The following is a 12391-nucleotide window of genomic DNA, read 5'->3' as shown; positions in this document are numbered from 1 at the left end:
TAGATAAGATATGAACTATTGTCAAAACTTATCGGTTTCTTCCTGATGATGAAAGGTCGTAGAAAAAATACTGTACATGACTCGTCGGAAAATGTCTTTCTTGCTGGCGCCTCGTGCATCTACTTTTACACTCGTGCGAAATTGGTCACTTTCCGTACTTGTTATGTAAATATCTATTTAATACAGTCACGACTAAAATATTTAATTACCATTTTGAAAATTTTAGAGTAGACTATGCATCACTGTCAATTTGTTGTGTAAATTTCTATCAATTTTATCAAAAAAAGTGACAGTAATAGTAATAAAGTACATAATGGATGCTTTACGCTTTATGACAATCAAATGATTTTGATGTCTAAAATGATTTTATCGTTGACCTCTTATTAATGTCGATATTAATGAATCAGTTTGTCTGAAAAAGGATGCGTTAATGGGTGTCATTAACGCTCTCTTTTTCATTATGCAGCTCTTTTTGTAATTTTGACATTTTGACATATGCAACCAGAAATACACACAGAAATAAAACAAAAACTACGGCATTATCTTCAACTATGTTTCTATTTCTGAATATTTACTTTTACTCGGTAATAAACTTGAAAATGCATCGTTTGCGCTTTGGACCACTGCAGCCGGTAGGGTATTATCACAATTTTCCAGGTCCATAATTACGACTTCAGCAACAACTTTTTCAAAATGGTGACACTTGTTGATAAAATTCGCATGTCATTTTTTTCAATGGTAACTATGTTTTTTTATCATAATGATTTTTCCGTGAAACTCTTGCCCATTTTGTCACCCAAATAAAGGTATTGTGTGGTCAACGATAAAACGTTGTAATAAACTCGTTTGTTAATGGGCGATTAATGATCTCCACTATTAAAGACACTCACTCGCTTCGCTCGTTCGTGCTTTAAACAGTGTCGATCATTAATCGCCTTCATTAACAAACTAGTTTATTAAATAACTATTAATGTTAATTAATGTTTCGCTTGTTTTCGAGACTTTTATTTCACTGTAAAAATGTTACTAAATCTCGTGACTTTTTAACTCTAAAGGTTAAAATAGTTTCTTTTTAGTTCTAGAGCTATTTTTAGTTGCTTTGACAACACTCAAAATAACAAGCAAAAAGCGTACAATATAGTATCTTATGAAACGCGTTTCATAATGAACATTTTGCCGCACGCACGTTTTTAGGACACGACGAGCGCAGCGAGGAGTGTCATAAAGTAGTAAGTGCGGCAAAATGCATTATGAACAAGTATCATAGGCTATTTTTTCTATTTCGCCTTATTTTAAACGAAAAAACTTGATTTCGAAATCTAGGAAATTTTAGGGTAGTTGGCATTTGCAAAATGTTCAGGAAAAAAAATCGAAGTTGCCAAATCTAATTTCAGTCAGTTTGACAGGTGTGACGTTTTGAGGTTACCGGAGCGCAAGAGAGCCAAGAGAGCGAAGATGTTGATCATGATCATGATGGTTCTCTTGCATCCAAAGTTTTTCTCTGATGAATTATTAAGCCAAGTACAACAAGAAATAATGTGTATTGATCGATTTATCATGGTTTATCAAAACCAAAATCTAAATTGTCAACGTTGACGGCAGGTTGACGGTTTGTCTGCTGCAAACCTAAGAAAAATTTATGTTCCTGGAAATATTGGCAAGGGATTGGTTCATTACGATACCGAAATACGCTCAAACGCGTATCGAAATATCTTCATTATGAACGCGAAATAGAAAAAACCTTATTTGTGAACTAAAATACGTGCAAAAAGTGCCTACTTTCTAAACGATTGTTGACAAATAGTATATTGTATAACTAGTGCTGAAACTTGGATATTGCACACGAATGTGACAGTTGAGCCACGAGCCGCAGGCGAGTTTTTCCCCTTTTCCACTAATATTTTCAGGAACATCAAATGGATTTTCCATTTTTGTTTATAAATGATTTTTTTGTTTTATTTTCATAGCAATCGGCCAACACAGTTCCCAACAATAAAAATTTTTAAATAACTGTTTTACAAAAATCCTTAAAGTATCTCGAGTCTTATGTCACGTGGCATAAAAACAACCTCGAACTTTGAGTGGACGAATTGTTACGGATCGGTTCAGAACGAATTTGCAACATTTTCAGATATGAGATTCTCTAGATGTTTAGGTCGATTCAAATGTTCTCAAAAATGAGATCTTGTACTACAAAATCATCTCTATTTTTAGTTTTTCCACTTTAGATAAACCAAACCTTTCCAACTAAATGTTTTGGCATTATTTTTTAAGTTTGCACTAAGGTATGTGACATCTTTTCTGATATCCATGATTTACTTATCACTGTTTTAGCAGTAACAATCTAAACAACCTTCTTCTTGCAATGATGAGTCATTTTACGACGGATTTAGTTCTTAAACAGTTCACGCATAGTCATTGAAAAGTAGATAAAACCTTACGGTCTGAGATAAAGCGCTTAAAAGAGAGTATTTCTATTGGCACAACGGCTAAATTACCGGAATTTTAGTCACATGTTCATAACTCATTAACCGTTATCGTTGTTATCAGTTAGCATATAATTAGAGCTATATACCCTCTAACTATCCGTAAGTAATTCACAATAGAGGATTGGTTTATGATAAGAGCTTATATAGACTCAAATTAATTCGTATCTGTCATTTCGCCTGTACCTGCCACGTTTTAAAGTTCCAAAATGGGTTGCCTTACAGGATTTGCCAAGTATATCTTGTTCTTTTTCAACTTTCTTATTGTGGTAAGTAAAGTTTACTTCTATTAAAAAACAAGTTTTAATCGTTTTTTTTTCAGGCTTGCGGCATCGCCCTGATAGCTGTAGGCGCCATAATCCTCGTCAATGAAAATAAAGGTATTGACAGCTTCACAGACTTCTCAATTGGAGGTTTCGCTATCGCTGTCGGTGTTATAATCTTCCTCATCGCATTCTTTGGATGCTGTGGAGCCATCAAACAGAACAAATGCATGCTCACGACTGTAAGTTGCGTTTTTCGACCTCCATGGGCTCATTTTTCGTTTTAGTACGCCGTTATTCTAATCGTTCTTCTCATTTTGCAAATTGTTTTGGGAGCTCTCGCGTTTGTTGCTTTAAGGAACGACGATGGGGAGTTGGACAAAGAAGTGACGAAAGTGGTACAAAAAGTGTTCGATGACTATGTAAAAAATAGCAATGATCAGGATAAGAAGAAAGTCATTGATAAAATTCAAGAAGAGGTAAGTTAATAGCGAGTTAAGAGCCCAGTTTTATCTTTTTGTTGTAGTTTGAGTGTTGTGGTGTTAAGAACTCTTCTTATTGGGAAGACAACACCTTACAAATCCCTCCTAGTTGTTACAAAGATCAAGATAAATTGACGAATTTATATGAAACAGGATGTGCAGACAAATTCCGAGATGTGATCACTTCCAATGTTGAAATAATTGGAGGAATCGCCATTGCTTTCGCTGTTGTTGAAGTAAGTTATTCGATTTGTGTTTGTTTCAAATTCTAACATTTTTTGCAGCTTGTGGGCGCCATCTTCGCGTGTATGGTGAGGAACCGATAGAAATTCATTAATTTATTGATTCTGTTGTTTTTTTTAATAAAATTTTAATACAAATTTGTTGTTAGCTTACCCTCCCCTATCCTGGCGCATCCACCATTTTCCACCAAAATAAAACAGAATTGTTTTTCTTTCCCCGCAAAGTCGGCTCAGCAACCTGTCAAATATAACGAAAAATGCGTCGCAAATCCTCCATCAAGTTCCAAAAAGACAACTACATTGAACTCAATCGTTCTCTGTCCCTCTTTTTCATAATCAGCAAACTCGTGAGTGTTGGAAATCCAAGACTTTTAACATCGTCGGTTTTAGATAGCCGTTTTGGGTATTATAATTTTGGTTATAAGTTCTAACGACTTTGTCAAGCTTGTGCTTATCATAAACGAGACGGACATTCCTTCTCTGCACACCATACCAGAGGCTTTAAGACTTGGCGGAGTTATGCTTCTCTGCGCGCTACTTATGAGTTATGTTGGCGGACTTTATGGTTACGCTTCTTTACAAAAATATATGCTCTTCTATGTAAGTAAATTCCGGCGAGAATGGTACTAAATAAATTTGTAGTATGGCACCAGTTTGGTCATCATAATCGGGATGTTGATTGGTCTATTCTTGAGTCATGTGCGTTTTGATAATGATAGAATAATTGACATTTTTATGGACTATAAGAATTATAAAAAGCAGGAACGATTGGTGAATCTGGTGCAGACAGCGGTACGTGTCGGTACTTTCAGTATCCCCTTTCTATTTTGTTGTAGTTTAAATGCTGTGGTACCAGCTTCTACCACTTTGAAGATATGAACAGACTACCTGAAAGTTGTTGTCCGAAAATGGCTAAAAATGAAACGTGTGACAAAAGCAAGGCTTATAAAGAAATCTGTGAAGCCACAATTATACCGAGGACAGTAGCAAATGAAAGAGAGTCCATTATGAACTATATGACTTTTATCGTACCTTGCATGATCGGTTTTGAGGTAAGAAAAAACAAAAAGAACTAAGCCGATCATTTTCTTACAGTTACTCGAAATGTTTTTAACGTTTCATTTGTTGTATTACATGTATATTCAGAAAACCAAACTCATTTTGTCTACTAGAAAGTCGAGCGTGTGGAATTAGAAGCTGTTTTCAGAAAAAAACGATTGGAATTTATTCTTATCTCAAACTACTTTACAACGTCTTTGTTTTAATTATCGCTCAAGAACGTAACTTATATAACCATCAAAATTGATAGATAAATCGTTTCTTCGAAATGTGCTTTTATTATCTTCAAGATCGAACTGCAGGAAAGGTCGAAAACTGTTGGTTCATTTTTATTTATAATCGCAGGTAAAGTAAATCCAGCGAGTAAATAGGATGATTTGAATTTCATGGCATGAAACATACCAACTTCAAATACTCTAAAATTTTTCGTCATTTTGGGGATATTAATCTCGACTTAAGTAGGTTATGCAACTACGCCTTCCCACCTTTCTTAGAAATTTGTCAATGATTTGACATTCACTGACATTCGTCATTCCTTACCACTCATTCACAAATTTGATGATTTCGTGCAGATTTCTGCTGTTTTCTTGCAATTCAGCCGTTGAATCTTGATAAAAATTGATGGTTTTGTAGGTTTCGAGCTCTTCTTTGCGAATTCAAGCCAGAAAACGGCGAAAATCAGCGAGAAATCGTCGTTTTGCATCAAAATAAGCGGATTTCTCTAAGAATTTTGATGATTTCGTGCAGATTTCTGCTGTTTTCTCCACTGTTTGCACTGTTCCTTGCGGTTTGTTGGTATAATAGTGACTAATTAATAGTTTTTCGCTTTTTTTCCTGTGCAAATTGTAATTTGTAAGACAACGAATCCAACGTTTTGAGATTTGGTAACAGATTTTAAGATTTTATGATGAGATAATGGTAATTAGTATCTGGATGAAATTGGTATGAAATGAAAGGTTTGTAACAATTGGACTGTTAATAAAGTTCTATGAGCCTCTCGATTTTCTGGAGGAAATACTAACCCGGCACACACCTTCAATGGAGAGCGGGCACTACCGCCTGGAAAATATGCAACCTCCCACTCTGGAGGATCAACAAACCGTGTCTGTCTATTTAAATACCATTGAAAGCGTCGTTAAAATGCAGTATTTAAATATTTTTGACTGTGTTTTTATTATGGTTGGGTTGAAATCTTTTAATATGTATTATCTATACTGCCATTGAGTATTAATTGTTTATTTTAGAAAACTTTTGGCGTAATTAGTGGGCCAAAAACGCCAACGAATGACGACTTTCCAAATTTAATATTTTAAAAATCGCAATAAAAGTTCTAGGCGCTTGTCACTTGACGATGAAAGTCAAAATAAAATTAAAATATTTGCAGATTAGACGAAAAAATAATACAGTGCTTTGTACTTTAAATGAATAAGCTTTTATCTTTCTTAAGTTTGGAAGAAAGAATTTGGAAATGATAGATTGTCCTCAAGTTTTTGAATAAAGTGAACTTTTCCTTGGTGTTGGACATCTTCAATTTTTAAGAAAAGTTGCTCAGAATCCATTCCTTACAAAATTTCAACTTAAAATTCTTATTTCGATTTCTTTTAAATATTAAAATCTTTAAAATCGATCGTTAATTATTGATAATAAAATATTATTATTTTGTTCATTTCTGCTAAATGAATGATTTTGTTTATTTTTTAGTTCGCATAAAATTATACTTGATGGGAACTCAAAATTTAAAGTTGAAAGTGGTTCAAAATTGTGTAAGAGAGTATGGACAACATTGTACATATGTACTAAAGAATTCATGGCTCATTTTGGTTTGCCAAGTCTTATTATACAATGAATTACTGCTTAAAAGAACTGTATATGATAAAATAAAAATTGGAAATTTTTTGTTTAAAAACTCCTCATTTGGTATAAATGAATTTAAAATTCAATTCTAATCAACTTCTCTTAGAATAATACCTAACTTTAAGAGATATTCCTAACGCGAAGTAAATACAAGAAAATAGCTTTATTCAAAAAATCCTAATAGATTGAATTTGCCATATGTGCTGTATTTAGTGTCGCCAAGGATTTTGCAAAGTTGCATATAAATATCCGTAAAAAAGAACTTTAAGATTTTATCAAAGTATAACTTAATATGGCTAAAATTAATAGATATACCAGCTTGTATTCTGGCTGAAATTAAACATTTACCGTTCACTGACCAAAATTATTATTAAGGCAATACATTTTAAGATGTTGCAACCCAACTACATTACAAAAAATAATTAAATACTGCATCTAAACAACTCTTTCAATGGTATTTAAATCGACCGACACGGTTTGTTGATCCTCCAGAGTGGGAGGTTGCATACTTTACAGGCGGTAGTGCCCGCACTTCATGTGTTTTTGAGGTTTTCTCTACGTACTAGTCAGTTTGTTGATTCCCTTCCTATAATCAAGTAATAGGAACCATTTTTATATTGCAGTAAATTTAGTAAAAACAATGTTTTTTGTTAATTTTGAAGTTAGCATCATGACAACTATTTTAAATTTGGCGGTTGTCGGTACTAGTTTTTATGGCGCACATTTGGTTAAAAAACTGTCATCTATTTATTCGTTGGACAGACTATACTGCGCGCCATAAGCGGAATTTCAAACCTCTTGTAAAGCTAGTCAGCGTGAGATGGCGCCATCGAGTTGCACTTCACACGACTCTCCATCTCCTGCTTGCCTGTTCTCGGAGTGGCGTTGTGATCTCGTTGTTGGTAAAGCACACGACGTCTAGGTGGCCCCACCTCCTCGCTCTTCTGCTCTCCTGTTGGAAGATTGCTTTAAAGTCTATTCTATGGCAATTTTCTGATTGATATGCGACGTTTTTGGGCAAGGACGAGCTCTCTACATCTCCTGGGGTCCTGGTTCCGGGCCACTTTGAGATGTTACCATTACTACAAAGTTTATTGTACCCAATTTGCATTGCACGTTCTTATCGGCGAAGAGCGGCTTTTGATTACTAAATTCTCCTTAGTGGCATTTAAAGAAGATGGCCTTTAACATTGGTTGTTGTTATTTTCACCTATCAAACGTGGAGGTTGCAGAAGTTCGCCCTTTAGAGCTGAAGTTTGAAAAATTTGGAACCAATTGGAGATTAGATTGTAAACTTTGCCTCGTCATTTTATTTCTTCACAAGTTGATGATATCAGTGTCAATTAGTTAGTTTTTTGCGCCACCCTGTAGCATGTTTGCGTAAAAACTTGTTTGTTACAACCGGTGCAGAGTCATTTATAACTTTTGTAATGAGATAATACGCATGCTATACATTTATCGATGCTCACATTAACCACTCGACTTTGCCTTTATCAGTCGACTCACATTCTATCCGTATTTGAATTTTAATGCAGTTAACTTAGACTGGATAACCTTGGCGGATTCGCGGTACCTAATTCAATAATAAACAAGAAAGCGACATGTTTGGAGTGGTAATATTGTCTTTGGTACTCTTCTTCTTGTTGAAGACCGCTGCATTTTGGGTCAAAGTGTACAAAAACAAGAAAATTCTGCAAAAGATACATGGGCCTCCAGAGAAGTTCTTCACCGGACATTTGTATCTCTTGACGGAAAATCCAGGTGAGTTTCCAGCGAAAAGTACCACTTTAATTACTAGTTTCAGATCATATGTTCACGAGAATAAGAGAATGCTCGAAGTTATATGGACCAATATACAGATTTTCAACTTTTTACGTAAACATCGTACATTTCTTGGATCCGAAAGACATTGAAGTGAGTACCAGAAAGAAATTGCATCACTTATAGCTAAAATTTTAGTTGGTACTATCATCCACCAAGCATTTGTCCAAGAGCAAGATCTACACCTTCTTGTATAAGTGGCTGGGGACTGGGCTTTTAACCAGCAGCGGTACTACTTCTTCTTTTATGTAAACCAACTAAAGTACGAGTTTTTAGGCGCAAAATGGCACAAACGTCGCAAAATCTTAACGCCAGCTTTCCACTTTACGATCCTCCAACAGTTTTTGGTCATCTTCAACGACGAGACCCGAAACTTGGTCGAGAGACTCAGCAAACACGTTGAAGAAACCATCGACGTTGTGCCACCGGTGACTAACTTTACTCTGCAGTCTATAGCGGAGACGGCGATGGGTTTCAGTACCATTGATGAAACGACGAGGGTTAAGTACAAGGATGCTATTTACAACATTGGGAAAATCTTCTTGAGGAGGTTGGCAGTTCCGTGGTACCGAATCGAAGCGATCTACAGTTGGAGTAAACTCGCGAAAGAAGAGAGCGATGTTATTAAAGTCCTTCATGATTTTTCTAATCGGATTATAACAGAGAGGGAGACGCTGGGGAAGCACTTAGAAGGGTACTCCAAGAAGAAGAGATTAGCAATGTTGGATCTTCTGCTATCTGCCAAGAGTGAAGGAGCGGATATTGATCATGATGGTATTCGCGAAGAAGTTGATACTTTCATGTTTGAGGTATTATTAAGATCTTTTGGTACTCTTTTAAGAGTGTTTTTCAGGGTCATGACACAACTTCGATGGCGATATCCTTTCTTTTCCTGACTCTAGCGAACTTACAAGACATCCAATCAAACATCTTAGAAGAGATCTTAAGAGTTCTCGGACCAACGAAAATACCATCTTATGATGACCTCCAAGAGTTGAAATACACAGACAGGTGCATCAAGGAGACGCTGCGTCTCTTCCCGAGTGTTCCTTTCATTTCCAGGTTTGCCAGTGAAGATTTTACCACCAAAACTGGGTACCGCATACCTGAAAGTACCATCTTACACATCCATATTTTTGATGTCCATCGTAACGAAAAAATTTATCCTGATCCTTTGAAATTCGACCCCGATCGCTTCCTTCCAGAGAATGCTAACGAAAGACATCCTTTCGCGTACATTCCGTTCAGTGCCGGTCCTAGAAACTGCATAGGACAACGGTTTGCCTTCATGGAACTGAAAACAGTCCTGTGTGGGATTTTAAGAAAATTCAAGTTAGAAAAGGTCGACGACATGAACGAAGTGGAATTTAGACCCGATTTGGTACTTCGACCTAAGAAGGAGATAAGAGTTAAGCTTTTGCCTCGTCAGCTTGATAACTATTAAATAAAAAATTGTTTCTTGGTCTTAATTTTTTCGTATCGAAAGAACGTCTCCTGCATATGAAATCGAAAGTTTCTTCCGGTGATCGAGGTCGCGCACATTAACGCTCGAGCAGGCGCGTAAACATGTTCTTCATCTATTTAGTGGTGACCATCCTCTCTGTGCTTTTTCTCCTCTTTTGCGCCAAACTTCTTCGAAGTAAAAGAATTCTGAGTAGAATACCAGCTCCTCGCGAAATTTTCTTCCTCGGTCATTTACACCTTTTGACAGACACAGGTGAGTACCCTCACAGGTGTGGCTTCACACCATTTTAAGACAACTTGTTTAAGAAAATTCGGCGATTCTCGAAACAGTACTACCCAATATATCGTTTTTCAACACCGTATGTCAGCATCGTTCACTTATTGGATCCGAATGATATCGAAGTAAGAAGAGTTTTGTACAAAACTATCATCTTTCATGCGTAATTTTAGTTGGTGTTATCGTCCACTAAACATCTCTCCAAGAGCATAGTCTATTCATACTTGTATAACTGGTTGGGGACTGGACTTTTAACAAGCACCGGTACGACTGGTTTCGCTCAATACCACTAGCAAATTATAACGTTTTAGGAGCGAAATGGCACAAACGTCGCAAGATTTTAACTCCAGCATTCCACTTCAGTATCCTTTATCAGTTCGTGGATGTGTTCAACGAAGAGACGCGAAAATTAGTTGAAAAACTACAACATGAAACCATCGATGTTGTACCGCCGGTCACCAACTTTACTCTTCAGTCTATTATGGAAACCGCCATGGGGGTTACAGGGGTTGATGGCACAACGAAGAGGAACTACAAGAAGGCTGTTCATGAAATTGGAAGAATCATCTTGAAGCGTGTCTCCAAACCGTGGTACTGCTTTAACTTAACGTATCGATTTAGTAAACTGGCCCAGGAAGAAAGTAGTGCCCTTAAGGTACTACACGATTTTTCCAACAACATGATCAAAGAGAGAGAAAAAGAAATGAAGGGATCCTGTGTAAGGGCTAAACGTCTAGCACTGCTAGATTTGTTGTTATCTGCGAAAAATGGGGGCGCTGATATTGATTACGATGGGATCCGAGAAGAAGTTGATACTTTTACGTTCGAGGTACGGCGATCTTCTTGAGATTTTTTAATATTCGGTGTTTTTAAGGGTCACGACACAACATCAATGGCCATCTCATTCCTCCTTCTCACCTTGGCAAATCTTCAAGACATCCAAACTAAAATTTTGGAAGAAATCTTGAGAGTTGCTGGAACGACTAAAGTACCATCTTTCGAGGATCTCCAGGAGTTGAGATACACAGAAAGGTGCATCAAAGAGACGCTACGGCTTTTCCCGAGTGTCCCTTTTATTTCCAGGTTTTCTAGTGAAGATTTCACTACCAAAACAGGGTATTGTATTCCCAAAGGTACCATCCTACATATCCACATCTTTGATATCCATCGAAACGAAACAATTTATCCCGATCCTTTAAAATTCGATCCTGATAGATTCCTTCCGGAGAATGTTAATGAGAGACATCCGTTTGCGTACATTCCTTTCAGTGCGGGCCCTAGAAACTGCATAGGACAAAGGTTTGCGCTCTTGGAATTGAAGACAGCACTTTGTGGGATTTTACGAAAGTTCAAGTTGGAGAAGGTTGATGACATGTTTGAAGTCGAGTTTAGACCTGATTTGGTGCTTCGTCCTAAGAGCGAAGTTAGGGTCAAAATTTTGCCGCGTTTTCTAGATGTTTCGCAATAGTTGACCAGGTCAAAATCTAAAAGACACATCATGGAATACATTGCTTGACAGCATGAAAACAACTTTTTTTGAATTTGAACCTCTGATGATTCTTCACATGAAATCCTGCGATTTTGTTTCTCGATCGAAAAAAACTCGATAGAGATAAAATCGCGTTTGCTGATTGGTTGAGATGCTATATTTCTGTCACATTTCTCGATTCTGTCACGAAATCAAGTCTTCATGGAGTGATGTTTTTTCGATAGCTCTGAGTAAATTGATAAATTTTGGAGATATAACCTCGACATTTATGTCAAAATAGAAGTTCAAAATCGAAATTTTGAGTTACAAGTTCTTATAATTAAGGTAATTGTAAACTTTTAAGCATTTACTAAGCTTATATACAAAGAATAAATGCAAACAAAAGTTTAAAAGCTACGCAATAACATTTATCGCAAGTGATAATTTATCACTTCGATCAAGAAACAAAATCGCACCCCCTGGTCCTTACTTTAATGCAGTAGTAAACATTCTAGACAAATTGTGCTTTAATTTGGAATATAAAAAACTTGGACCTATGGTTGTTTAAGCTTAATAAATTGTCTTTCTAAAAAACATTTAAACTTGGAATATATAAACGATTTCAAAAAAAAGCGAATTCAGTGCAATGCGTCGTAGACATTTTTGAGCTTTTGTCGGTCACATAGACCAATTCAGTGGTTGCTGCTAGGGTTTCTTATGTCGTTGGTAAGTACTATTTTGAGCAATTTTAGACAAGATAGAATTTGGTTTTTGAATAGACAACCACCAATACTGTTCAGTGTAAGCTGTGTAATGTAATCAACTCTGTTAAGGCGAGTGCCAAGACTCGTCGCTGGTCAGAATTCGAGCTGAGCTGTCACATCGGGAAGGTTGTCAAGCGGTACCTCTGTTTACAACACCCCTTACTGTGCTATCGTAAAGTGATTGTGATTGTAAAATGATAAATGCTTATTT

The 12391-nt window shown here is 36.4% G+C and overlaps 3 protein-coding genes across 3 annotated transcripts; all 3 read left to right on the top strand.

Annotated features, from left to right (window-relative positions):
• Positions 1 to 2206: 2206 nt before the first annotated feature.
• LOC148167875 (CD63 antigen-like) lies at positions 2207 to 3611 on the top strand. Its single transcript, XM_088045400.1, has 6 exons — positions 2207 to 2285; positions 2335 to 2755; positions 2809 to 2991; positions 3037 to 3228; positions 3276 to 3467; positions 3516 to 3611. Exons 2-6 carry the CDS (start codon positions 2696 to 2698, stop codon positions 3555 to 3557), a joined length of 669 nt encoding a protein of 222 aa, XP_087901526.1. The 5' UTR covers positions 2207 to 2285; positions 2335 to 2695; the 3' UTR covers positions 3558 to 3611.
• Positions 3612 to 7779: 4168 nt separating this feature from the next.
• On the top strand, positions 7780 to 9676 carry LOC148167874 (cytochrome P450 4C1-like). The gene is made up of 5 exons (XM_088044926.1): positions 7780 to 8147; positions 8191 to 8300; positions 8346 to 8436; positions 8484 to 9016; positions 9061 to 9676. The coding sequence occupies exons 1-5, from the start codon at positions 7988 to 7990 to the stop codon at positions 9649 to 9651; spliced, it is 1485 nt and encodes a 494-aa protein (XP_087901052.1). The 5' UTR covers positions 7780 to 7987; the 3' UTR covers positions 9652 to 9676.
• A 5-nt stretch (positions 9677 to 9681) lies between these two features.
• On the top strand, positions 9682 to 11478 carry LOC148167873 (cytochrome P450 4C1-like). The gene is made up of 5 exons (XM_088044927.1): positions 9682 to 9924; positions 9964 to 10073; positions 10122 to 10212; positions 10260 to 10777; positions 10823 to 11478. The coding sequence occupies exons 1-5, from the start codon at positions 9774 to 9776 to the stop codon at positions 11414 to 11416; spliced, it is 1464 nt and encodes a 487-aa protein (XP_087901053.1). The 5' UTR covers positions 9682 to 9773; the 3' UTR covers positions 11417 to 11478.
• Positions 11479 to 12391: the final 913 nt, after the last annotated feature.

This window comes from Gnatocerus cornutus, chromosome 9 (genome assembly GCF_029298725.1).
Source record: "Gnatocerus cornutus isolate USDA-ARS CGAHR chromosome 9, icGnaCorn1.1, whole genome shotgun sequence".
Taxonomy (NCBI): domain Eukaryota; kingdom Metazoa; phylum Arthropoda; class Insecta; order Coleoptera; family Tenebrionidae; genus Gnatocerus; species Gnatocerus cornutus.
Note: the sequence above shows the minus strand (reverse complement) of the source record. Positions and strands in the feature narration are given on the sequence as shown.